Genomic DNA, 24,310 nt, shown 5'->3' with positions numbered 1-24,310 from the left:
GAAGACCGGCAGCAGTCAAGCGCATGCGAGGCCACCGACTGGGGGCGTAGGGAGGCGACTCCTCCTCGCCCTTACCGCCTGGCGCTTGCGTGTGCCTCGGAGGGGATTGGGGAGTGAAGCCGTGGGAGAGGGGCCCTACCGCCTGGAGCTCGCGCGTGCGAGGTAGGGGGTAGGGAGTGGAGCCACAGGGGAGGGGGCCACGGCCATGGGAGCCGCGGTGTTCGGCTTCTTCAGCGGTGGCGTCTGTCATCGCTCGTCCGCTCAAGCCTTTGGTCGCCCGCGTGCGATGTGAAAAGGTGCGGTGGCAGGGGTGGTAATTTTCACCAAGACAGAGGAGGCTTGCGTCGGGAGGGAGATCAAATCGGTATGAAACCAGGTTTGGCCGTTTCGTGTTTTAACGAAGCGATGTGAAATGTTTCGGTTCCGATTCAAGGGGCAAGTAACTCGTTTGGATCCATTTCTGGTGATTCTCCTAAGAAACAAAAACCTTTTTTTCCTACCAAACGGGACATTAGCTGTGGCGACTTGTGACAGAGCCTGGACATAAAACCAAACACGCCCTTCTTCTCCAGCCTGCTGAACAACAGAAATCCACTTCTTGGTTTTTATTTGATAATTAGTGTTTAATCATGGAGTAATTAGACTCAAAATGTTATACAATTAGTTTTTTTATCTACATTTAATGCTTCGTACACATATCGTAAGATTAGATTTGATGGTAACTGTAGCACTTTTTGGAAAAAAATTTAGAACTAAACAAGCACTTAATTACGCGCAAAAGCCAAACAAAAAAGAAAAGAAAATTTACAAGTCCGTCTATTTTCTCGTCGAATCGCGCAGGCACGCGCAACCCAAAGTACGGCCGGACTCGTCTGCTCCCATCCTCACCTCGTTTCAAATTTTCCTCTGTTAAACCCTACCCACCCGACGAATCCCTCGGCAGATCCAACCAGCTTGCCGGAGGAATACACCGGGAGATTACATCAAGCGGCGGGGAGAGGGAGGAGTAGGCGGCTGAGGGAGGGTTAGAGCTGGGCGAGGCCGTCGCTGTCATGGAGGCGCAGGCGACGGCGACGGTGAAGGAGGCGCTCGCGGCGCTGTACCACCACCCGGACGCCGCCATCCGAACCGCCGCCGACCGCTGGCTTCAGGAGTTCCAGCACACGCTCGACGCCTGGCAGGTGTGCACACGCTTCTCCTTTCGATTCGCTCTCTCCCTGTTCGTGTCCTGAGCTGGGTGAGGGTTGGTTTCTGTGTTTAGGGAGTGGGACGCTGCTGACTTGGGTCGGGTAAGAGTGGGATTTTCACGCAGTCGTGTGAATTGGGCCTGAACTAAGGTGAATTGTATCACCGTTGGGAGTGGTTCTCTTTCCGAAGCTAGCTCCATAGGAGAAGGTGGGGATTGAGATTAGATTTCTTGGAGTGGGACTTTGTTCTGACCCCTGTTGACTGCACATTGTGTCTGCTACAGCTGAGGCTGCTGGTAGGATGTCTAATGCAGGATGGTTGTGGTCTCAGTTGGTGTGCATTAGTTTGGAAAACTCAAAGACTGGATCTTTTAGGTACAGTTAACTTTTTAATCCTGTCAATTCCTTCTAGATTAGGGTTACTACTTTCTAGTGAACGCTGACGATGCAAATCTACATGTTGAGCTTCATCCAAGTGTCTTTTATAGGACTTCTATGCGAGTTTGATGCGATGCCAGTATGCCACTGACTGGTTCAACTTAGTCCATCTCCTGTAATTGGAGGTTGTGACGTGTAACATGTTTTTTTTTTTGAACATTTGTGACGTGTAACATGTTGCTGTGGCTATCCAGGCCTTTGAACAGACTGCTGTTAGGAAGTGATGATTTAAGAAGATGAAGGGAGGATAGAGTTGTGCATTGGCAATGTGTGCATTTGCCACTTGTGTGAATTCACCAAAGTTGACACTCTCTTTCAGTGTTTTCTAATTTCTTGATCTGTTATGGGTATATATAGTGTGTTTGTATAAAATTTAGAGTTTCTTGTCGGCTTGTGGTAGATGAATTTTCTTTGACATTGTATTATATTGCAGCCATTTTATTGTCAAGTTGAGCATATTTGAGTGTTTTTCTCATTCTCCTTATGCAGGTAGCTGACAGTTTACTTCATGATGAAAGCAGTAATTTGGAAACTCTCATCTTTTGTTCTCAGACCCTCAGAAGCAAGGTAAACGGAAAGGGGCGTAGCCGCACCTTGCATGAACTATTTAGAAATGTTATACTCCCTCCGGTACCGTTTATTAGGTGCTGCTGCAGTTTGAGAAATGTCCCTCTTATTAGGCGCCTCCTAGAAACCAAGGCAGGCATTTAACTCTCGCACAAAAATCGAACGGCTGGCTGCAACTGAACGCTAGCATTTTCGTGGCGTTGTGCTCATGCATGCATGCAATGAGTGAATGCAGAGAAAGGGGATCCAATACAGGGCTGCCATGTGGCAAGTATGAGCTCTAAAATCCTGCACCATTTAATAGTTCTCCTCAGTCTGGTATTTTCTTGGTATCTGGAATTCAAGTCTCTGCGCCTAACAAACGGTACCGGAGGGAGTAGTTTACTTAGTTTTCACAGTGATTCTCAGTAATACCATTCCATGTTATTTGTAGGTACAAAGGGACTTTGAAGAGTTACCCTCGGAAGCTTTTCGATCATTACAGGATTCTTTATATGTAAGCACTGTCTTGTTAAGTTTCTTTTACAGAGTATCTATGTTGTATATTGTGGAAAGAAGTCAGCTAGGGCTACCATGTAGTTCTATTGTGGTTTGTGACATCTAAAGTGGCTTAAAAATATCACATAATATTTGCATAAAGTAAAACACATATAAGTATTTGTGTATCGTATTATTTTTTCATATAATTACATAATTTGGAAGTCAATTCACTAGTCTAGACTTTCAAAAGAAAGCATTATAAGTGATTACAGGTGGAAGCAGCAAACAAACCTTTTCTAGTCGCATCTAGTTGCTAATTTACAGCTATGAGCTTTGAAACTAAAAACTACCCCCTTGATTTCAAATGTAGGTCGTTGTGACAGTGACACGGTCTCCAATATGACACTTTGGCTTGCGACTTTTGTTAAAATATTTTAGATAGTGAAAATTGTATATTATGGAAATATTTTCCATGATGCATATGGTAACATCATCCATGTGAATCAACGTAATTTTTCATGTGTTGGTGGTCCAAGTTGAAAAGTTTGACCAGATAATGTAATCGCATGAAAGGACCCACATTTGGAATCGGAGGTAGTATTTCTGTTCCCTAGCCCTTAAATATCCCACTCACTCTCAGTAGGCGATACCACCACCAGAGTCAATCATCAAGCCGAAGTTTAGTAAACTTCTATACAAGGGCACATTTATTTATTTTGGGCAGCGGACACCTTTCTGTCACTCCAAGGCTTGCCCAACTGCCAAATCTGGGAAGCTAATTGCTGTGCATATATCTTGGTGGACCTAATGTTACCTTGGGGCAATGACTAGTACATGCAAAGGGCACATTTATTTTGGGTAGCAAACACCTTTCTATCACTTCAAGGGTTGCCAAACCACCAAACCTTGGAAGCTGATTACTGTGCATATATCAAGGTAGACCTAATGCTATCTTTGGGGGGGCAATGACAATGACTAGAACAATGCAGTGTATAATTTGTGCTTCTTTGTGTTCTATGAAATACTCTGCTTTTGAAGTTCTATTGCAATGTATACTGTGTTCTCCTATCTGGTCCTTTTGATTTCTTAGCCTTGTTATAGTATCTGGTTGACCTTTTAAGGAGCTTTGCTACTTTTTATTTGAATTTGCTGCATTTGCAGGTATTGCTGAAAAAGTTTAATAAGGGACCACAAAAAGTTAGAACACAGGTAAAAATATAGAATCAAGCTATTGTTTATGCTAACACAATTGTTGTAATACTAACACACTTTGGACCATCTTCAGATTTGTATTGCAATTGCTGCTCTGGCTGTGCATGTACCTGTAGAGGACTGGGGAGCTGGTGGAATTGTGAATTGGCTAAGCGATGAAATGAAAGCTCATCCAGAATTTATTCCAGGCTTCCTTGAACTGCTTATAGTTTTGCCGCAGGTACTTATATATTCTTTGAGCTTTTTATCAAAAATTGACAACCTATGCTATGTTATCCAAAACAATGTTTGGTCATCCTTTTTTTTTGGCAAAGGTGCGTATGTAAGGCGAATTTCTTGTGTGCGCAAGGGTTTTTACCCTTTTCTCTTCTTTAAGACAAAGATACGCAGCTTTCCTGAGCCCTGTGTTTGAGGGGAAAAAAATTGAAAAACCCAAACAAAACTGTAAAACAAAATTTAATGGAAGTTAAAGCTGTGGTCCTTTTCTTGTTCTCTCACAATTTTACATACACGGGGATTTTGAGAATGGCTGAGACTCTCAGAGAGAATACTTCGTTAACGTTTATACCGCTTCCTTCAAAGTAGCCTCACTTCTGTCATCTCTTGCCATCCTTACCTCCCCTCCTCTCCAAATCCCTATGCTCCTCTTCTTTGCCTCTTGTCCATTCTTCTGTACCCGACTACTTTGATATTTCTATCCACTTCCTGTGACATGCTCTGCTCTAGGATGAGACTACCACCACTGTGTAGTTCCATGGACCATGCGTCATGCAGATCTATGGCCATCTGTGCCGAGAGCATGATCTGGGATGTTTTGTGCCACATGCGCACAACCCAACCTGTAACTGCCAACCTTCTATTTGCCTGCACTTGAGCTTTGGCAAATTTCTAGCCACCTTACATGGATGGCCAGATCCCCTGTAACAATCCTGGGCGTTTATGGTGGACAATTCTTTCTCATAGATTTATTCATGTGACTTAAGTTACCAAACATGGCTCGTGCATAACATCCATAATTCCATATATTGTTATGCAGTCTGTCGGTCTCAGTGAAATTGAACTTTGTCCATTGCTGTGTTTACAGGAAACTTCTAGTTATAAAATCGCGGCTCGTCCTGAAAGGCGCAGACAATTTGAGATTGACCTTTGTTCATCTGCTAATGTTGCTATTGATTTATTAACTACTTGCATGGCCATTGATCAGCTGAAAGAACAGGTTTATTTCCTCTTCAACATTTCCTTTTACGATACTAATCCCTTTAGTGTTATGATGCATAAAGAGGTTGTGCCTACGCATTCATATATTTTTTTGTTCAGAGCTTAGCTATTTATTTTATACCTACTCTGCTACATGCACATGTAATGTGCTCCCATGATTGGTCCTTTATGTGCTACTCTCCTTTCTTCCATATATTTGTAGTTGTCCTTCAGTTACTTTGATGGTTGTCAATAGCTTTCCCTCAAGGAGCTTGCTACCTTCATTAATAACTTTTGAGCTAATATCCTAGTTGCTGGTCCTTACAGTTTATATATATTCTGCCCTGTACACTCACTCTGGCAGATTGTGTCTAACTGAGAGAGTATATAATGTACTGTCCATTAATTTTGTACGTGCAAATGTGATATCCACTTTGTATAAACTACCTCAGATGTGAGTTAACAGACCTTTTATCTTTATATACAACAATGTCACATCTTCATGGTATCTTTTTTTAGGAGAAGCATCCAATTCATGTTTCAATGTTCTTTTTATTGAAACGTAGAAGTTAACTTGCAATTCTGAGATACATTTCAGCACTGCATTTATAGTGTATCTTTGATTGTTCCTTTGCAGGTTTTGGAGGGTTTTTCTTCTTGGCTTCGTTTCTGTCATGGGTATGAAGTTTCTGGTGTTCTGATAGTGATACTTCATTCCTTGAAAGTGTAGCTGTTGTAGTATGTCTCATTCTATTCTTATGCTACTGCTGGTTAACAGTATTGATTTCAGTAATTATAATTAAAGTCTTCTTTCTGCCAGAATCTCTGCCTCTGAACTCGCATCACATCCTTTGGTCCATTTGGCACTCTCTTCATTGAACTCTGATCAATTCTTGGAGGCAGCTGTAAATGGTATTGTTCTAAATATGCCTTCAATTTCTATTGTATTCAGGCTGTTCAACTTTTGTTATCTTATACTTTTCACCCTTTTGCCACATTTAACCAATTGAATTCTATACACAATTCTATGACCATTTTTCTGGTGTGCTTGTGTTATCATGGTTATACTTGATTCTGTGTCTGGTATAATAAAAACCTGATATGTCTCTAGATTATATACATCTATATCTATACTGTATACTCTTACAAAAACAAAACCCCACTAGCATGCAATTATGATAGCCGTCTCTTCATGCAAGGTATCCACGTCAGGAAGCCTCGTCCCCACTAACATGCATTTAGCTGTCCACATCATCCACTAATGTTCATTTATGAGTCTGTCTCGTCATGTAAGCTAAGCTATCTAAACTAATGATCCACATAAGGCCAATAATGATAGGCCGTCCGATTTCCATTCCAAACCATATCTGTCCGTTCAATGCCATCTGTGATCCCCGCAGGCCGCAGCAACGCATGGGGCATTCTTTAGTTCTTACTACTACCTCCATTATCTTTTATAGGGCGTACAACCATCGTTTTTGACGATTTGTTGGGCGCGGGGTTGGAGGTTGGAGGTGAACAGCGGCTGTGTCATTTACTCGATACGTATGGAACCCGAAGCGTTTTTCATGTTGAGTTGCCTGGTCTAGTTCTGTGCTTGTTATTTTTTCACCGCGCGCGCTACGTTGGTTTGTTTCACCAGGCAACAGAAACGTCGCTGCATGCATGCATGCAGATATGGGGCATGATCTCGCTCCTTGACGCTGCATTACTACTACTCATCCTTGCTATCTGAGTTTCCTTGGTATCTGCAATACTAGCCTCCACGCCTAATAAAAGATAATGGAGGGAGTACTTACTAATTAATTATTTCACGCTCAAGATTGTAAACATAGCAGTGCTCATAAGATTATTGTTCTTTAATGGTTGAAAGGGCCTCTAGCTGAGTTGGTTAGGTGGTCTGAGTAGCACTCCTCAGGTCCTGAGTTCGACTCCCCGTGGGAGTGAATTTCAGGCGGGGGTTAAAAAAATCCCCTCGTCTGTCCCACGCCAAAGCACATGTCTAAGGCCCGGCCCTGGTTGCGGTCGTTCTCACATGGGCTCTGGTGCCACTGTGTATGGGTGGGGCACGGGTTTTCTCGACCTGTGTGAGAAGGTCTTCTTCTTAATGCAATACCCGGGGGCTATCTTGCCCCCTGGAGGTCAAGTTTTTTTTTTCTTTAATGGTGTTCATGCATCCAGTTGACATTGTAAACAATGTCAGTATTTGAGTACGACTTTGGTTGTGAGTTTCCATTAAATATACATAAAATGGCCTAATAAAATTACAATAATATGAAAGCATTTTCAACTTTGAAGGCGAATAAACGCATAACATATTCAGATGGTGATTAGATATCTACTAGATAATGTTGACCAGAACTAAAATAGTTCTTTTTTGTGAGACAAATCTATGATGGTTTGACTGCATTTTAGGACATCACCTCAACATTTTAGGAACAATAGAATACAACTGTTCGACTACCCAATAACATATTCCTTAAAATTGCTATGTATCTGGTACCAGGTATCAGATTCCAGATACCAGGATTCAACATGCTGCCCCTTGAAGCAGGAATATATTGACACCTAGTGCAGGTTTCAAGTTTGTAGCCAACCGCTGCAGGTTTTGTTGTTTTCATTGTTTCAACATGGGTTCAATGAGGGTCCTACAAACTTCAATAACCAAATCAACTTCAGTACGTGCACACCTCTCAAAAGGTGTGATAAAACGGGAAGATTTTAGGGCAGTTTTCTGATAGACGAAGTGAAGTTAGGGCTCAAGGTATTAGTGACCCGTTGGTTGGAGGCTGGCTGTGTCGCTGTGGCAGTGTGCATAGAACTATAGAAGGGGCTCCATGATGAATCACACTTAGATCCAGCTCCCAGGCTGTATCATGTCTAACTGGCATGTGCATACTCACCCTGCTGCATCATCTTAAGGCATGGACCATGACTTCCTTGTGGGATCCCTGTGCAACGCGCTCCTTGCGTATTGCTTTTTGCAACATCATGTCATCCATGTTCTCACAGAAGACAAAGCTATGCAGTCTGTCACACCAAATCCTCATCTAGTCTGGCCAGTCTCACAGAGAATAACTTCAAGTTCTGCTTCTCCATAGGCTGTGTGTTGGCCAAAACAGGCGGAGCTTTTCTTGCTACCATATTCAGAAACTGCGCCCCTGAACTCCTGAAGGATTTTCATGCTCCATTCTATTTTGTTTCTATACATGGGAAGTCCAGGATACTCTCACATCGCCCTTGCCACTACAGCCTACAGTAAAGATTTGCCGGTAGCAGTCCTGCAGTTGCTGCTTGTCAATGAGTTGGTGGCTTCCAAGGGTTATGGAGCTGCCATGCCTGTTGGCTGTTGCCAAGACTGGATTCCAAAAGCTGCCGTCTCCTTCACGTGCCATTGCCTTCCACCAGAGTCCACATTGTTTCCTCCAGCTGCTTCATTGTATGAACTATGAAGTATCCTGTTTGCACTGCTAGCATACATTTGATGTTTGGATATTGGGATTTATATTTTATCCACTTGGCTCTCATGATTCTGTTACTGTGGTTCACTGTCCAATTGAAGTGACGATGATTAGTCATCTGCCTTTATTGCTTGCTTAATAAAAGGCATAAACATATTACATTTGCATGGGATTAATATTAAAGAGTCACTGTTATTTGCTCAATATTCTTCCAAACAACTTTGCAAGCTTGTCGCATTAGCTTGATTTTCTGGGCTTATAAGGTAGTAAAAGCTGGTTTACGGGTTAAACTAAGCTTGGTCAAACCAACACTCTGAGCTAGGGATCCAAGTGGGTACCCAGTGTTTTCTAGGTCTTTAGTTCATTTTTTCTCCTAAGTTATCTATGTGGCATGCCGTTCTAGTTCGTTTTTGCAAGTTTTGGGTTGACCCAATGAGAAGGGCGGGCCTGGTGCAAGCGGTAGAGTCTTACCGCCTGTGACCGGAAGGTCCTGGGTTCGAGTCGCGGTCTCCTCGCATTGCACAGGCGAGGGTAAGACTTGCCATTGACACCCTTCCCCAGACCCCGCACAGAGCGGGGGCTCTCTGCACTGGGTACGCCCTTGGGTTGACCCAATGACCCCAAACAAGTGAACTTGCATCCCTACTGAGAATGGATGTAATTAGTACTGGGAATGGCTGTAGTTAGTTACGACTAAGATGACTAGTCCAGTAATTCTCATGCCTTTGGTTTTGTTGGAACCTCACTGATATAGTTAATGTTCTAATTTCCAGTTACATCTGAACTGATACATGCTACTGTATCTCATGGCTCTGGTACTATTGCTGAGCAAATGCCACTCATTCAAATTCTTGTCCCTCATATTATGGGTCTGAAAGAGCAGCTCAAAGATCCATCCAAGGTATGACATCTCTGGCCATATTCTGCATGGACGGTCAGTGTATCTGTCAAATTCCTCTTCATCATGTTTTGAGTGTTAATTTTATCTCTTCAATCTTCATGCTTGCACATATCATTTGGTGGAATTAATGTACTTCGTTGGTGATTCTGGAAAATTCAAAATTTCTGTTAGCGCCGTAATTAGGATTTAGGCATGAGTCACTCTAAAAAAAGATTTGACCAGGGGGAGAGATGTCCCCCTGATTTTCATCTTAAGAAGCTGGTGCCGTGACTCGAACCCGGGCTGGCACAGCCAACCGCTTCTTTGGCGTGTTGTGCTGACCAGTTGCACCGTGAGAGTGTTGGCAGGCATGAGTCACTCTAGCTCTCTTTTAGTTATCTTTCATTGGAATGCGCAATGAAAAGGTGTAAGCATTGTAGATTGCAAGATGTAGTAGATTGATTGTTGTGATACAATGTACATGAATATATAGGCAAGAACAGGGGTGGCTTATAAAAACGTAACCAACCTCCAATATCCTCAATCTACACAATTCTGGACTTATAATCGAAGGAAACCTCCTGAGCATGCCCTGGCTGTACCCTGTGTAGAGGGATAGCCGGCTGGGCTACTCTAAGCTAAGCCCATGGCCCATATGTATATAATCCCGTCTAACAAAAGGAGCTAAAATGCTTTGGTGTTGTTTGAGCTGGTAAAGTTATTTTACCCATAAATCCACAGTTTCCTGTCTAAGGAAACTCTTTTAGTGCATCTTTGAATTTTGAAAGTAAATTTTTAACTTTTGTTTCTGAACAAACACAAATGCATCCAAGTCTGAGCTTTTAAAATAATCGGACTGTTGGGGAAGATGCTATGATAAACAAAAGCCAGTAGGGCAATTGATTAGCAGAGGGAAAATTAAAAAGAGAGAGAGAGAATTGCTCCATTTGTCCCTGAAGTTGCATGGTTGTGTCACCCTTACCCACACCCACCGTAAATACTTTGTGAGACCCCTAAATGTTAACTCTGTTTGTGTTAGTGGCCCAAATCACTGTTACATTAGTGATAGTCCTGATGTGGCATTGAACATGGCCTATCAAGCTTTTACCATGTTGGCTTTCATCATTTCTCCCCATGCTCTTTGTCTGTCCTCTCACTGCTGCAGTACATACAGATCCCTAGGAACAGACTACTCCTCTGGCCCACCATTTCCTATTCCTCCTTTATTGCCACTAAACTCCACGAGAAAATATATTAACAAGTGCTTATTATATTTATCTTTTTTGTTATATTTTATATGTTTATACCTTGAGTGTTTGGTAAATATGTAGAAATGCATGTGTTGTTTTGCTTCTATTTTTTATGACCCTTTGGCACATTTTTAGGATGAAGAAGATGTAAAAGCTATTGCTCGTTTATATGCAGACATGGGTGAATCCTATGTTGACTTGATTGCCACAGGTAAATTTCATGGATTATGCTGATCACCATTGAGATCCTTCTCTTGCCAATGACCCATTTATTTACTTTTAATGTTTGAGCTTTACCAGGTTCAGATGATTCAATTCAAATAGTAAACGCATTGCTAGAAGTTACTTCTCATCTGGAATTTGATATTTCCTCTATGACGTTTAATTTCTGGCACCGTCTTAAGCGTAACCTGATCAGGAGGTAATGGACTAACCTAATTAAACATCATGTGCTTTGCCTGAGAAATAATGTTATCAATGCTTCATGTATTTTAGGGACTCTTATGTATCATATGGATCAGAGGTGGCAATTGAAGCTGAGAAAAACAGAAGATTACAAATATTTCGTCCAAAGTTTGAAACTCTGGTGTCTCTGGTACGTATTTGAGGACTGAGGATTTTATAACATCCTCCCTATAATCTTGCCATGTAATGAAATCAGCAATGTCCACTGAGTTATTTCATTTCATGTGTCTGATTTCATATATTGTGTTGATTTCCGGATCAGGTCAGTTTCCGAGTTGAATACCCTGAGGACTACCACACCTTTTCCGAGGAAGACCGCAGGGATTTTAGACATGTTAGATATGGTACAGTACCTAATTTCTTTTAGCTGGTTTCATCAGTCCATTTTGCCTATCTTGTGGTTGTAAGACATATTTAGGGCCATTTGTGTTTCAGCTGTTAGTGATGTGCTACTTGATGCAACTGAAGTTCTTGGGGGTGACTCGATGCTAAAACTACTTTCCACCAAGCTAGCTCAGGTGATCTAAACTATTTCTCTTGTTTTATTTCTGAGATCTTGTGCTAAATCTCTTTGTTGGCTTGGCAGTTTCCTTACTCAATGTATTTTGTGATGTGATTTGTGATTTGTTTAGTTTCTCGGTTACTTTGGCATCTTGTGCTCATTATTATAATGTTTCTTCTCCAGAAGGCTTTTCTTTTATGGAAACAATGATTTCATGTCTCCATATATAGTCTAGACAGAATGACTGTATTCCAGCATAGGTTTGTCTGGCCCTTCTGACTTTGTGTATATGGATTTTGGGTTGTTGGGCTAGTTGCTCAGTAGTACTACAACAGCATGCAAATAAAAAATAGTATTTGTACGCTGTTGATATGATTTAAGATGTTAATAGTATATTGATTGACATGAAGCGCTTACTGATCAGAATTCACAGATGGATTTTGGATATTTGAGGCGCATTAACAGTACAGGTGCTGATTGAGTATCTAGAGCTTTGGGAAGTTTTAGAGGTATTCCATTTGAATCCTGATGTACCAGATCAACACAAGTGGAGATTTATTGAGACTGACATATTCTTGTTGCTCAGCATACTTGGCCTTTTTTGTGTTAGTGTATGGATGCCCTGTTACTAATAAGGGAGACTGAATTGGATGATAGTATTGAGAGCTGGCACTATGCACTAGACTTGAAAAATTAAAGAGACTAATGACTTCCAAAATCCAAGATCGAAGATGTCGTCGAAGCATGCTACTCTTGGACAATGTCGATGTAGAAAATGACCTCCTCCAATACCTCCAATCTTCACAGACGGTACTTTAACTCTTCAAACATGAACCTTGCTTTTGGTTCAAAAAACATATGAACCTTGCTTTGGAGACTTTGAACTCGACGAGAATAAAGAGACGTGTCAAATCAAGCCAAAGGAAGAACAGAGAGATCACGGCTGCAAGATGGCAAGTAGGACAGAATGGTGATGATGATAAATAAACAGCCATTGATCATGAAGTGTAGCAAAATAGCTACGAAAGAGACCGAGAGGGCATAGTCGCATCAATGATGATGATGATTAGCTAAATCTTTTTTTTGCGAGTAATGATTAGCTAAATCGATGGGACTCAGCTAACCAAAGAGACTTTATGTGACTAACACGAGCACATGATTTACTTTTTGGGATGGAGGGAGTAGATATTAACAACATAACGTTGATTGCTTAACCTCAGGCTTCAGTTTTCTTTAAAACTGACTGACTATTGCCTGCCCAGTGTTGCACCAGAAAAGTTTATTTAGTTCTCAATAATAACAGTTTTTCACTTTTGTATTTTAGGCATATGGAAGCTGCAACAATGAGCAGAACCCCAAGTGGCAACCTGTAGAGGCTGCCCTGTTCTGTATACAAGCAATTGCAAGATCAGTCTCAGTTGAGGAGCGAGAAATTTTACCACAGGTATTGATAGCATATTGATTGTCCCACAATGCTATTGGTTGTTCTTCCTTAACTAGATCATCTACCAGATCTTCCTCTGATAAGCTACCTTTTGTTTGCACTGAATTCTTATTTGGTGTTGATGCGCTGTTATTGTTTTCTAAAGGTTATGTCACTGCTTCCCTGCCTTCCTCACCATGAGCAGTTGCTACGAACAGGTATGTTTTACCGTGCAGATAGTTCAGAAGTCCTTGATCTTTGCACGGTGTTTATTTAATTTTATGCTGTACCTGCTCAGTAGGCAGTAGCTCGTTAGCTCTATCAAGATGTTAATGTTTATGACAGTTAGAGCTGCTTATTCACATTGACAGATTTTTATTGTTACTGAGTTACTTGGTTATATTTGTTTTGATCCTTCTAGCTGCGTGTTTTTGAATAACAACCATGCAATAAATGGTTTACCTGGCCTGTTTATCACAATGTTCTGAAATATACTTACAGTTTGTTCGACCATTGGAGCATTTTCAAAATGGATTGATGCTGCACCAGCTGAATTATCTATTCTACCACCTCTAGTTGATATTCTCAATAAGGGTATGAATACATCAGAGGATACAGCTGCGGCTGCTTCTATGGCCTTTAAGTACATATGTGAAGGTATGCATCTGCATCTACTTAGCAGTGTATTATCTTTGTGCATCTGTTTCGGAATTGTGTTATTTATTTTAATAAGTCTAGCTTGGTACTGTTGGGCTATTGCCTATGACTGTAGTAAAATTTGAGATGGGCTATTCTATTAAATGCCATTCATGATTTGGCACCCCATTTCCTCATTGGTGTGTGATAGCGTCTGGTGGCAAATCCTGAAGTGCCAGTGCTGTTGAATAGTATGGGGTGTTAGGTTTCATGCACCAACCAGATGAACCCAAAAACTTAAGCCGTTGGGAAGAGGTGGGCAATCCACTTTATACTTCAACACTCCCACTCACGTGCAGCCACATACAAGGCGCAAACGTGGAAATAAAGGAGCGGAGGACTTAAATGACGCCTCTGCACGACTCGAACTCGAGACCTCTGGCTTTGATACCATGTTAGTTTTCATGCACCAACCAGATGAACTCAAAAGCTTAAGCCGTTGGGAAGAGGTGGGCAATCCACTTTATACTTCAACATGGGGGGACTTATTCTTGCTTTGAATTTTGCCCAAATTTATGTTTTGATGCCACAAATTATTTACTGTTTGTTTAATTTATTATCCTTTTTTGGTGATAAGACTGTAGGAGAAAGTTCTCAGGGTCCCTGGATAGCCTCTTCCAGATATACCATATTGCAATTAGTGGAGTTGGTGGTTATAAAGTTTCTTCAGAGGACTCGTTGCATTTGGTTGAAGCCCTAAGGTTCTATGATTCCTCCCATCCAGCTTGGCTATTTTTGTTAGTAAAGCTTTTTGGTTGTATCATGTACTCACCTTGCACGCTTTTGCATTCTGATACACTTCGATCAGTGTGGTTGTTACAACGCTTCCACCAGAATCTGCTAGTAGAGCCCTGGAGTTAATCTGCCAGCCAGTAATCAATCCCTTGCAAGTAGGTATCCCTTTTTTATAGTCAATTAGACATGCCTAATGTATCCATTATAATTTGTTTGCTTCGATAAAAGGAATTAATCCAGCAAGGTGATCAAGTTCTTCAACAAGTCCCTGCTCGGCATTTAACTGTACATATAGACCGACTATCAAGCATTTTCAGGTGGTGGCCTTCTATTTCTAAATTTCTTCCATTGAAAAAATATGTTTGTTTACTAAATCCTTCAAATTGTTCCAGCAATGTGAAACAACCAGAACTAGTTGCTGAAGCTGTATATAGATATTGGCCGACACTCAAGAGTATCTTTGATCAGTAAGTATGATACCATGGAGTTATTGACAGAAGTTCCTATTACTGCTATATACATGAACGTTCTCCTCCACTCCTTTATCAAAATACTCTTATGCACAGACGAGCATGGGATACCCGTACCATGGAGTCAATATGCCGATCTTGCAAATTTGCTGTAAGTTTGTGACTTGTTTGGCATATTAATTGTTTGATATAATTTATATTCAAATCTTATGCAAGTGCCCCATCAAGATTGCTTTATGGAACTATTATCTTGTATCAGACATGGAGTCTGAATAACTCTGGTTCCTAATGTTCCTTGGTTTAACTGTTTAATTAAAAGTTGCAATGAAAATCTACCTGATGTTTTCTGAGTAGTGTGGAGCATGTGCTACAGCATAGCCTTGTAAGTTTCAGTTTATCATGTTTGATGCACCAGGGTGCTTGGCATAAAAGTGTTACAGGTAGTTTGTAAGTTTCAGCTTATCATGCCTAATTCAGGGCTTTGTAGACTGTTGTTTCAGTACTTCCCAAAATGTACAAATTATCGTCCATTAAGTAATAAAGCTGGAGTTGGAGATTGCAAATAAGCCCTTACCATGCTCTAAATTTGTTCTTTTAGCTTCTAGTAAGGGATTGAAGCAGATTACAAATATCTCTTGTGGTCACTTCAATACCATCTGGATATTCATTGTCCGCTGACTAATGCTAACACGCCTTTTCTGTGTGAAGGTAAGGACATGTGGAAGGGTCATGGGAATGACGATTGGTGCAATGCTTGAAGAAATCCAAACTCTCTACCAACAACACAAACAGTCTTGCTTCCTTTACTTGTCCAGTGAAGTTATCAAGGTTGATTTATATTTTCAAAGAGTCAGACTTATAAACTTGAACTGTATTTTCACCTTCTCTGACAATTCTTTTTCTTTGTAGATTTTTGGATCTGATCCATCTTGTGCGGGCTATCTTACTAGCTTGATACAAATACTTTTCATTCATACAGTGCAGCTTCTCAGAACGATTCAAGTAATTGTTCTTCCTTTTTCGTTCCTAGGTGACAATTACATATTGGCAACACAAAAGGTGACCAAAGTGCACTATATTTTCAGGATTTTACAGCCAGACCAGATATAGCTGATGATTGCTATTTGTTAGCATCAAGATGTATTCGTTACTGTCCTGATCTATTTATACCTACAGAAATGTTTCAAAGATTGGTTGACTGCGCAATGGTTGGTATAACTATACAGCACAGGTAATGGCCTCAAGATTGGCTGACTGCGCAATGGCTGGTATATATAAACATTTGAACAAGACTCTGAGATGCTCGAGTTGGTTCAAATTCGAAAAATTCTCTATACATACAACAAGGCCCTTATTGATATATATCAAAATCATTTAAGAGTTGATCCGAATCTGACCATCTAGCAGTCTTGTTCAAACACTTTTATCTATGAAAACGATATTCTTGTTCCCTGTGTTTTTTTTTTCAGTATTGAAGTATTGAAGTCTAATGTTGTAACCTAACTTTTATGTAACAGGGAAGCCTGTAAATCGATATTGTGTTTTCTATCTGATGTCATTGACCTTCCAAACTCATCTGACGGGGGACAGTACCGTGAAGTTATTAACACAATCATACTTCAACGTGGTGCAACCCTTACTAGAATAATGATTGCTGCCTTAATAGGGGCGTTACCATCTGGTCGTCTGGAGGAGGTGGGTTGTAAGATTGTATCTTTTTTTTTATAAACAAAAAAAAACTGAAACGTGCATGAGAATTGTCATTGCATTAGAAAGAAAACTAATTTTCAGTGGCATTTCCATTATTGTTTGTTACATTCGCGTCCAGCGAAGAATTGTTGAACTACCCTGTCTAGCGCTACTCTACGCTCTACCAGCAGCTAGAAAGAGCATGTCTTACATGATGTTTTCTTTTGCTCTACCAGCAGCTAGAAAGAGCATGTCTTACATGATGTTTTCTTTTGCTCTACCAGCAGCTGGAAATACATGAATCAACATTCTCCTTTGTTATCAGATATCTCACTAAAAACTGATGCAAAGAGGCAAATGTAGCTCACTTTTTTTTTGTCAAAATATGTCTCTTATTTGATCAAAAAATTACTGGAATACCTTTTTAACTACATAACAGCATATTGGATTGGAACGTTAGTTCCTTACTGATATGCTACCCCTGTTCAAAAAATTTAGGTCGTTTTAGTTCTGCCCTAAGTCAAACTTATCTTTGACAAAGTTTATAGAAAAATGCAGCAACATCTAGAACATAAAAAATTAATGTCACTAAATCCATCATAAAATATGTCTTGACAGTGTATTGATTTGGTAACATGATGTTAATGTATTTTCCATAAACTTTGTCAGAGTAAAGAGAAGTTTGACTCACATTAGGACTCTTATCTGGTCACTATTTGTCCATCATTTTAAGAGTATAGAATATAGACAAAAAAATGACTAAAGGTGGAACTGAATGTCTTCCCACTATTAATTATGGTGATTATTGCATTTGTGCTGTCTCAGGTGTAAGTAAAGCCACATTACTTTTAGTTTCCCTTATATTGCATACTTTGTCTTTTTTCATCCCCACATTACCTACATTCTACTTGTACTTAGTTGGTCGCTTCCAACTATCATTAGTACTGCGGGAAAAAGTCTTAGGCCTTGTTTGGCGGGGCTCCCTCTGGCTTCGGCTCTACTCAAGGAGCCAGAGCTTTTTTAAGCTCCTAGTTCATTCCTTGAGGAGAGAGAAACAGCTCCTGGTTGTGCCAAACAGGCTCTTTATCGAGACCATGAAATCACCAACTCCACTGTGGCACACAAACAGCCATTTGTGCATAAAATCAACACGAGAATGCCAATTGTAGTTTTGATATTTTATTGTATTACTGAAAAAAATTTAGAGCAAAGCATGAGATAGTAAGATGATAATTGACAGGTGGATTTGTACCATTTTGCAGGTTTCTTATGTTCTGCTGTCACTTAGCAGAGCCTTTGGTGAGAACATGCTGAACTGGGCAAAGGAAAGCATTAATCTTATACCACTACAAGCCCTAACAGATGCAGAACGTTTGTGTTTCTTCAACATCATATCTGATGCTGCTTCCGGGTCTAGTCTTCATACCATAACAGATAGATTTGGAGAAATCTCAGATGTTTGTAGACGAAACAAAACAGTGCAAGACCTAGTTCAAAGTGCGTTGCGGCCTCACGATTTGACCTTCACGGTGGTTCCACAACAGATGTGATAACTGCAAGGCAAGTTTAGAAAGCCAGTTCATGCATATTTTCAAGTTGAGAAAAGCCACTGAGTCAGTCTTGATGCAAGACTCAAGTCATATTGGGAATTTTTTTCGTAGTTCATACAGGTTTGAGTTGCGGCGGCATACAGTTCAGATTTGTTCAGAGCATAGATAGGTCAGTAAGCATTGTAATTCTTTCGTGTTTCTCCTTTGTACATGTGCCGTAAATTGTGTATTTGGGGAGGGAGATAAGTTGTGTTGTATTATTTCAAAAAACAGTGTTATACTGGGTATAACTGGCGATCACGCGGAATGGTGATCTACCATGGGCCTGATTTTGCGTTGGCCGGTCAGCTTCTTTTTTGTAAAGTGAGGTGGCCATCGATTTTATTATGAAAGCTTATACCGGCTGTTCAAGGACGGACAAGTTTGTGTTCCCTTATGATCCCCAGATGTGATGGCCTATGATTAGAACTGGTGCAATTTAAGCTCACCTTGAATCAGGGGCAGACGTTTGAAATAATTTGGCTAGTTGCATCTACTCTCGGTACATAAAAGAATGCAATTCTTGCAATTTCGAGAAGTCAGTTTGAACTTTTAATAAATTTATATAAAAAAGTACAAATATTCATAATATAAAATAAGTATTATTAGATTAGTTATAAATATTTTTTTATAATAATTTATTTAGAGACATAAATACTAGTACTATTTATATAAAGTTGATCAAACCTGAACTGGGTTGTCTGACATAAATTCTATAATTACATTCTTTTCTGGGCTAGAGGTATTCGTTAATCAGTGTGTCCTCGACGAGGTTTCGTCCCGTGCTTGCAGAATGCAAAAGCTAGTACAAGACCACACATCTCTTATTATCAAAGCAGGAGACTTTGGTCGTCAACCAAGCTAGCCACGTCGCCCTGAATTCCTCTCGCCATCCGATCTCGCGTTCTAAGGTCTAGATCACTTGAAGCGGATTCTCGCCTGCAGCCGCTTCTTCTGATTAGCTTCTCTCGCTTCTCATCTGCTTCTTCCACTTCTCGTCAGAATCCAGTCAACCAAATATATATAGCAACTTCCACTTCTCCTTCCTGATTCTTCTTCTCACCCCCTCCTCTCTCTCTCTCTCTCTCTCTCTCTCTCTCTCTCTCTCTCTCTCTCCGCTCTGTCTCCCTCTTTTTCCCGACGCGGACAGCGGCGACGGCGGCGGGCACGAGCGGCGCATGGCCGCGGCGGCCGTGCTCCTCCTCCTCCATCTCGTCCCCCTCCTCCTCTCTCCCTCCATCTCCTACCTCTCACCTCTGTTTCTCATTCTCCTTCCTCTCTCTCCTCTTCCCTCCCGATGCGGCAGCGGGCGGCATGGCCGGCACCCCACGCTGCGTGCGGTCGGCCTGAAGCGACGCCGCTTCCTCCCCCACACTTATGTGTTGCTTTCATAGTTGTTTTGTCTTCATCGGATTCTTTGCCTTCACTCTTGCCTGTTCTAGGGTTAGTATTTTGGCCAGCTCTAGGTATGAAGAGTTCGTTAGGGTTACCTAACTTCAGGTACGAGGAGTTTCCTTGCAATTTTAGCATTCATGATTTCATAGATTCATTCATATGCCCAAACTGTAATGCTTATCTATTACTTTTTATGCAGATCCTATGTGGTTGGAAGAAATTATTTTTCTCTTACCTCAAATATAATGCTTTGGTATGCTCTACAAGTCTCATGCCCTTTTGCTCTATTGTCTTATATCTATGTCCTTTGAAATTTGGGGTAAAATTGATACTTGAGGCTCGTTGGAAATATGCTCTGGTATGCTCTACAAGTCTCGTGCCCTTTTGGTCTATTGTCATATATCTATGTTCTTTGAAATTTGATAATCGAGGCGTGTTGGAAATAATTATTTTCCTCTTAGCTCAAATATGATGTGCTCTGTTATGTTGTACGAGTCCCACGCCGTTTTGGTCTATGGTCTTATATTCATGTTTTTTTAAGATTTGGGATAAAATTGATAGTAGAGGGTTTTGGTTTCTCAATTTTTTGGGACAGCATCCACATATCGCCGCATCAATCAAAAAAACTATTAGACATCGTTAAATGAGGGGGTTTATTCTAATACAAAATGACTTTGTGTACTCCTATATATAATGTTTAGTTCTTTTCCGATCGTAGTTAAAAGCCTAAAATATCTTATGCTAACTAGATGACACGTTGTGCCTTGTTCCTTTTTAATTTATCCCAGTGCTTATATTTTCTACTCTCTTTATTTATGCTGGTAGCTAAATATTTATTGGAGCAACTACATCAAACCACTCTACCACTGCATCCTGGTTCTATGTTGCCTCTTAACTCATGTACACACCTATATATAATGTTTCCTTCATTTTATGGTGACAGCTAAAAGTCTAAAGTATCTTAGGTTAAAGAAATTACACACCATGCCTTGTGTCTTTTTAGCCTATCCCGATGCTCATGTATTCTGCTCTCTTCATTTATGTTTGGCTGGTAATGTATTATAGCTGACACTTTATTTTTGGCTATGAGCAGGCTGCCATCGCACTATATTTTTCTTATGGAAAATGTATAGATTCATTGATGTGCATTTTAGTATAATTATCATGGTGTCCTCCTGTGCATGAAAGTTGCCCGTGCCGCCGTTTGTGTTGCTGCAAGGACAGTAGGAATGACGAGTACGTTAGCCACCCAACACAAATTGCTCTTAGTTGGCAAGAAGTTCAACAGAGAGTTTATCTCTGACCTTTCTGCAGCAACATTAGGTCCACCACTGCACCACAACGTTGTTTCCTCTTCTAAAACTGTTAAGGTAGCAACTAGATACTTTACTTAGTATTATGCAGTTCTTTCAGCGCTTCAAGCAAGATTGCTCAGATTTTATGCTTCATCTTGCTGCAAATATTAGATGCAATATTTTTTTAGGCGCTAGGCGGTTTCTAGGCGGTGACCCATCGCCTAGCGCCTAGGCGTGCCTAGGCGTTTTCTAGGCGTACAGAGCAGGAAGATAGAAAGGAGCAGCCGAGCAGAGGAGAGAGGAGCAGGGGGTGGGCGGACCTCACCTTGGGGTTCCCGAGAGGCGGGGCGAGGGGCAGCGAGGCAGGTGAGGTGTGGAGCTCACCAGCAGTGGCGGCCCGGGGAGGAGGGGGCGCACGGGAGCTCCAGGGGCGGCGGCGGGCCGGCGGATGGAGGCGGTGCGAGGAGGCCTGCACGGAGGGAGAAGATGGCCAGTGATGCGGAAAATGGGTCCACAGCGTCAAGTACAAGCTTCGCGCACGACGAATCGGCCAAAGACGTACCGTGGCCGGCGAATCGATCCTTCCGCGCCGCCACTTTCTTTCACATGTAGCCGCCCGCTCGCGCGCGCGCATCCCGCCCAGGCGCCGCCTCCTCCGCAAACGCGCGCGCCCACCGCCTAGATGCCGCCTCACCCCCTAGGCCCCACAGGAGGCCTCCGCCCAGCGCCTAGCCGCGCCTAGGCGAGCGTGGAATCGCACCTTGTTTTTCACTGATTAGATGATGTCATGTGTTTATCTATTAAAGTGTATGGGAATTCATTTATTAAAGTGTATGGCGGTTCATCTACTAAAGTGTATGCCTTGTCAGTGTTTTTCTTTTCAAAAAAACTCCACTCCAAATGCATGCTGCAATGGTCTATCTGTGCTATTCCTTTTCTTCCTAAATTGATTATCTGCATCTTTTTTGGCTGCAGTTCCATTTCATAGATCACAGGGAAAACGAGGTTGGGTTAACAGTAGAGGCTCCTTTGCATCTTTACATGTAATAATCCTTGTGATAAAGATGATTGTCTCCTTTGGTTTATTATATTAAGATTTTAGGCATCCACATACTTTTTAGTTTGCTCCCATAGTCTAACCACTTGGTGGTTTTATCATGCCTACGTCCTAGAAACACATTGAAGTTGCTGCGCATGGTGTTAGGCTAAGCTATATTCCGAGAGGCATCTTCGTAAGCCTTCGTATCGTTATCTCGATTCTTCCTATGCTTGTGGCCTGCAGCAGAGCAGCTGTGCCTTTTTTTAATATATGTATGCAAAATTGTACCACTATTAAATGCAGTCTATATTTATAGCACACCACGCCTGATCAAATATAGCTTGAGTTTCACATATCCTGCCTTTTTCTAATTTCCTGATGCTGCCACCGACTACTGTCACAATATTATGGTCGATATTTAAAGCACACCATGTCAGGTCATATATAGGTTTAGTTTCACAGATCCAGCCTTTTTCTAATCTTCTAACGGTGCCACCGACTTTGTAAGAACAATTATGAGATTTTAGCAAATTGACAAGTTTTAAATGGTCACTGACAATTGAGAGCCACAAACTGATTCCAAGAATTCAGGATACACATTAATGTTCAATAGATCTTTGAATATTGTTGCACTGTTTGTTTGAACATAGCCCATTTACAGAATCTCTTCTCATACTTATATATGTTCAGAGTTCTTTAAACTTGGTGAAATAATAAATTATACATTGGTGGTGCATATAATTGTAGAGCTGGAACATTGACAATTCATAGATGCAGAGCTGTATTTATTAACAAGATAATGTCTAGCAAGTCTAAGAAGCATGTTACTCTTCTATGGTTGCCTGCTACGGTTTTGACTTGGACTATTTTTTTTTCCAACACTTCAGAAAGATACAGGAGTAGGAAGGCCAACTTAGAGCAGCAGTAAAGTATGGGGAAGGTCAAAGCCATAGTGCTTTATCGGTGTTGATAAATAGTTTTGCAATTAGATTTCCTAAACAAATAGCGCTTCAACTTCTAACAGGACTACTTCTAATTTTGGTACTTATATAGCTTTACTAAAATTATTTGATGGCCAGGATCATGGGTACCTAGAGATTAGAGGCAGCCAGAATCTCTTCTTAGCCATCTGATAGAAGTGCTTCCTTTACGAGATAGTGCACAAAATTTTGGTGATAGTTCTAGTATGTATATTTTCTTGTATATCTAAACTGTCCTAATGAAACTCTCCTTTTGAGTTTTGACATCTATGGATTGTCCATTTTCATGTGCCATAGACCAAGCTCCTATTGTGCTAGGATTAGTGCTTATCCTCAATCGCTAAAATCTCGTCCATTTGCATTTGAGATGTGTTCCGTAAAAGTTTCTCGTATGTTTGGCTCTTTGCTATATTAATTGGAGATATGTCCCATAAAAGTTTCTTGTATGTTTTAACTCTTTGGTTGTTGCATTGGAGATGTATTTCAGAAAATCACATCTAATTACTATTTGTATTTGCTGGTAGTTATCCCAAACATTCGTAGGCATTTGTTCCGGTTCTACAAGTAGTTACATAATTATAACTGATTTATTATTATGGTATTAGAAGAGGTCCATGTTCTATTGTATTGCTCGTTTGGTTAAAAACCTTTTAAAAAAAGAGGCTCATTGACTAGCATGGTTCGTTCTGATTGTTTGACAGAATCTACAGATTCAGGCACTATTTTCTCAAACGTCGGCCATACACCACGTCGTCTTCTGGACAGAAACAATCCTCAGGTATGTCATCTGACAAGCAACAGAGATAACAATCATGCACTCGCCTTCCTTTTCATAACACATTGGAACACAAATATCGCTATAAATAGATAAAAACATAGACATCTATTTATGTGGGAACGCTCTCTATACATACAAATGAATAAAAAATTTACTTCCGGTTCCAACCACCTAGATTCCCATAAACGTCTCTCAACCACAGCCTGTAATTTATCCATAAGGTTCATGCCTACTGAATCCATGACATGAAATGCTTCGCAAATTTAAGAGTTCTTGTTTGAATATTACAAGATTTAAATAGCCTTAAATTTAAAACATTGCCTTATTACTTCTCTTTATACCATCCCTACTTGCCAGCACAGCCACCTCACATGCAAACTTCTCAAATGCCTTTGATTTTGCAGCAGCAGCAGCCATGGACAGTGGCGGATGTGGGATGCGGGATAAGGGGGGGCTAAAACAACAGAGATGTTGATTTGCACGAAGATTTAACGGTGAAATCAAGTTTTTGCTACAGTAATTAGCATTGAAATCAAGAAATTAGGGGGGGCTGGAGCCCCCCCAGCCCCCCCTTTGGATCCG

The 24,310-nt window shown here is 41.0% G+C and overlaps 1 protein-coding gene across 1 annotated transcript; it reads left to right on the top strand.

Moving 5' to 3' along the window:
- LOC136520708 (transportin MOS14-like) lies at window positions 1-18,617 on the top strand. The gene is made up of 28 exons (XM_066514352.1): window positions 1-364; window positions 841-1,181; window positions 2,115-2,192; window positions 2,626-2,688; window positions 3,834-3,881; window positions 3,958-4,104; window positions 4,969-5,100; window positions 5,719-5,759; window positions 5,902-5,993; window positions 9,316-9,443; window positions 10,808-10,883; window positions 10,973-11,093; window positions 11,168-11,267; window positions 11,400-11,481; window positions 11,573-11,655; window positions 12,964-13,083; window positions 13,229-13,280; window positions 13,564-13,719; window positions 14,336-14,459; window positions 14,567-14,648; window positions 14,722-14,810; window positions 14,886-14,960; window positions 15,060-15,114; window positions 15,672-15,791; window positions 15,873-15,965; window positions 16,049-16,194; window positions 16,481-16,658; window positions 17,915-18,617. The coding sequence occupies exons 2-28, from the start codon at window positions 1,053-1,055 to the stop codon at window positions 18,200-18,202; spliced, it is 2,898 nt and encodes a 965-aa protein (XP_066370449.1). The 5' UTR covers window positions 1-364; window positions 841-1,052; the 3' UTR covers window positions 18,203-18,617.
- The last annotated feature ends 5,693 nt before the right edge of the window (window positions 18,618-24,310 follow it).

Source organism: Miscanthus floridulus, chromosome 2 (assembly GCF_019320115.1).
Source record: "Miscanthus floridulus cultivar M001 chromosome 2, ASM1932011v1, whole genome shotgun sequence".
In the NCBI taxonomy this organism is placed as follows: domain Eukaryota; kingdom Viridiplantae; phylum Streptophyta; class Magnoliopsida; order Poales; family Poaceae; genus Miscanthus; species Miscanthus floridulus.
Note: the sequence above shows the minus strand (reverse complement) of the source record. Positions and strands in the feature narration are given on the sequence as shown.